Source organism: Theobroma cacao, chromosome 6 (genome assembly GCF_053813885.1).
Source record: "Theobroma cacao isolate CCN51 chromosome 6, ASM5381388v1, whole genome shotgun sequence".
Classification (NCBI taxonomy): domain Eukaryota; kingdom Viridiplantae; phylum Streptophyta; class Magnoliopsida; order Malvales; family Malvaceae; genus Theobroma; species Theobroma cacao.
The window spans coordinates 9,419,965-9,423,474 of record NC_142644.1 but is presented as its reverse complement, the minus strand read 5'-3'; the positions used below and the strand labels follow the sequence as shown (position 1 = coordinate 9,423,474).

Here is a 3,510-nt window from a genome sequence, read left to right as displayed (position 1 = left end):
TTGCAGCAATAATGACTGCACCCTAGATGCCTAGTTTAAAATACAGCTACGCCCTATGACTTGGTTACTGCAGACAACTAGACCAGATTATCCATGCTCTATGTTCTTTAGTGTCTATAATTACTCGCGCAGGGAGAGTCAGATGGGAGGGGTTTTGTAAATCCAACTACTTTTAATCAAAATGAAGATAAGAAGATGTGTGATTTCCTTGATCGTGGGCGTGCTCTTTCTCAATGTTGTCTGCTTTTGATTCACCTTTTAGCTTGAGTGCAAAACATCCAACGATGTTTTTCCTTTGGGGACGACTAGTTAAGCTTTTTTCACGAACAAAAGCATCAAAACAGGACAGTCATTGATGTCTTCATTGCGGATGTTTGTTTGAGGGATGGGTCCAACCGCACTTCTGCAATACTCTTCAAGATGTATCTTGCTTTTCGCTAGTAATCTTTGCTTTGGGAATCAATCATCCATCGATCATCCCATCATCGTTCTCTGGTGTACAGTGACACATCAGAGAACAAAACTCCATTTCAGGCCACGACGGTGTTTTGAAGCTTAAAGAAAATGTAATTCTGATTAAATTAACCAGATTCAGTTGGATCTGGAAACATTACTTTGTCTTCAAGATCGACACTATGAATAAGTTGATGACAATATTTATTCCTTCTTTAACTTGGAGCCCCAGGATGCAGTGCCCTGACCTATGTAGCTAAACCCCAGCAAGAAATTACTACTGAAGGAATCAAACAACCTCATAAAAACCCAGAAAAAAAAAAAAAAACTACTAGAGAAACAAATACTAGTTGATCGATATCAGTTATATCTGAATGCTAGCTAGTGAGATAGTAAAAATGAAAGTAGAGAAATTAAGGACGTCTAGACACAAATCAGTAGAGCAACATAGAGTATATCTATATGTATGATATATGCAGTTCAGGGCCTACTTGAAAGGATTGTTGTACTCCCTATTTGCTTCGGGGATTGGATTCCACTCCCACAGCCGGTCAGAGAAGGCCATCGGAAGCGAGCTGGGCAGCATGTTGAGAGAAAGCTGCTGTGATTGTGGAGGCAACGTAGAAAACTCGGATTGTTGTTGCTGTTGATGATGATGATCACTATAGTAATGCTGCTGCTGATTCATTGTAGCGTGTTGGTAGCTTACTAGCCTGTGGAGATCATCGACAACATTTGGCGAAACAGAAGAGCCAACTGTAAAGACAGTTGTGCAATTGGGGACCAAAGAGCTGCAGCCTTGCTTAGACTGATTTAAGAACATTCCTTCCTCTTCTATTCCAGATGGTAACCCAAGTGTTGTGCTTATAGGAGCCATCGGACGGTATACATTCTGCTTGGAAAGTCCGAGAGCTGTTGTAACATCGGAAGTACTACTACTGCTTCCATCAGTTTCACTAATCTTTTCAATCTCCATTTGTTGTGATTGTCCTCCAAAACCTTGAAACCTTTCCATGGCTTGTTGAGCAGCATCGTGGGGATATTTCTTGCCCGACTGCTGCCCTCTTAATGAGGCGGATGGCCTGGTTGGAAGACAACGAGGGAGCGAGGGGTGATCTTCCACTCCAGCTCTCTTATAGACGCGGCAAAGAGATATTTCAGCCTGGAAAAAAGGAAACACGGAAAGAAAAAGAAATCAAGGAGCCGGTGAAGGACGAAGCAAATTTCATGGAAGATAAGGGACCTAAATTAAAAATTTTCAAGACATTGAGCACCGTTGCAGTTATTAGAAGTAGCAGTAGTATTCAATACATGTAAGGGCCGTATGGGTCATTGAATTTGAAGGTCATGCATGTTGCTATCAGTTTTGAGAGAGAAAGATTTAATAATGAAATCAATTAAATAACAACAAGACTGGAAACCCCACTGTCAGTAATGTTCTTTGTGATGCTATTATCTTTATCTGTTTGTCTTGCTCCATATACGGAGCAAAATCTTGCAATTATATATTGATTTCCTGAATGGAATCATGCTGTACGTGCTTTGGATCGTGGTTACCAAAACTGAAACTTTGGAACTGACAATTAAACTTGAAAAGCCTTTTTTTAGGAGAATAAGAAGATTATACTAGTTTGAATTATCTAAAAAGAGAAATTAGGGTTTTGTGAAAGGAGAGAAACGTATGATTCAAAATTTTCGGACCCAACGGATCTTATGACCCGCTGGATGTGTAAATATCAAGTACTGTTTGAGGAACTAGAGGATGAAGGAGCCCAAAAAGGCTCTTCTGTAATTCTTCTATATCAAATATTGATGATTCTTTGTGGATCGGAAGAGCTGTAGAAAAATGGGTACCTTTTGGTAACGCTCAGTTTCGTGCTGAGGTAAACGATACTCGTTCATAATCCAACTGGTGCGGATGCCTTTCGGAGCTTTTCCGGAGTAGAAGACTAGGGTTTTCTTGAGGCCAATTGATCGAGAGTTCTCTGCTCGAATCATGCGGTCAGCTCCTGTTGCTTTCCAGTAGCCAGAAGTAGTAACACGGTTTGGTCGATCCCCGTTTCTGTACTTTCGGTCTCTGGGCACGTAGAAGAACCATTCCTTCTCCCCAATTGCTGCCAAGGCTGATGGCAGAAAATTATATAGACAAAAGACAAAGAAGATGAATCACTGTGATTGTTGAAAGAACACGTATAGATATACTTGAATACATATATAAATGATGATAATAATTAAAGAGGAAATATTTTTTAAACCATGAGATGAAAATCTCACATGATAAAGAGTAGGCACTCCAAGGATGATGAAAAAAACCAAAAAAAAAGATTTTTAAAAAACCAAAGGAAAGAGAATGATTGATTAAGGAAAGAGACAAAGAGTTGTTTGAGAAAGATAGGAAAGCAGGGTAGGTAGTTTACCAGGAAGCTCCCACGGGTCATAGCGATATAGATCAAGAAAAGTAATGAGTTCAACATTGAAGCGCTTGCCCTCAACCTTACGGCGAAGGTAGAACTCTACAAGTTCTTCCTCGGTAGGGTGGAAGCGAAAGCCAGGCATGACCATGTCGTGCTCGTGGTCATCCTTGCTGCTGCTGCTGCTGTTGTTGTGGTCGTCGTTATTGTTATTATCGTTGGGGTCGTTGCTCATGGTTGCTGCTGCTGCTATTGCCATAAACTAAGCAACAAATGGCTCATAATCAGCTCCTCCATGGGTTTGGCCTCCCCTCTTTATACCTGAGGGCTTTGTACGAATCGAGTGGTGCAAGTGGTAGGCAAAGATAAGAGAAGGTTAAATTATCGTACTGCCCAAAAGGTAAATCTTCTTTAATTTCTATCTCCTTAAAGAAGAGGAGGAGGAGGGGAAGAAAAGAAAAAGAAAATTTTGAGAGGGGAGTTAAAAAGAAAGATCTACATAGCTTTCAGGCCCTACATGGGAAGAGGTATGCCTAAAGGTGTTAAAGATGAGAAAATGACATGTCAAAAAGTGGACAGGATGGCCACAGCCATTAGCGGTGCGCTTGGACTTTTCTTCCACCATAGAAATTCTAATTTTCTCTAT

General features: G+C 40.7%; 1 protein-coding gene across 1 annotated transcript; it reads right to left on the bottom strand.

The window, feature by feature from the left end:
* Nucleotides 1-636: 636 nt before the first annotated feature.
* On the bottom strand, nt 637-3,310 carry LOV1 (NAC domain containing protein 35). Its single transcript, XM_007023708.3, has 3 exons — nt 2,871-3,310; nt 2,308-2,576; nt 637-1,615 (listed from the first exon to the last, which is right to left on the bottom strand). Exons 1-3 carry the CDS (start codon nt 3,121-3,123, stop codon nt 941-943), a joined length of 1,197 nt encoding a protein of 398 aa, XP_007023770.1. The 5' UTR covers nt 3,124-3,310; the 3' UTR covers nt 637-940.
* Between the last annotated feature and the right edge of the window lie 200 nt (nt 3,311-3,510).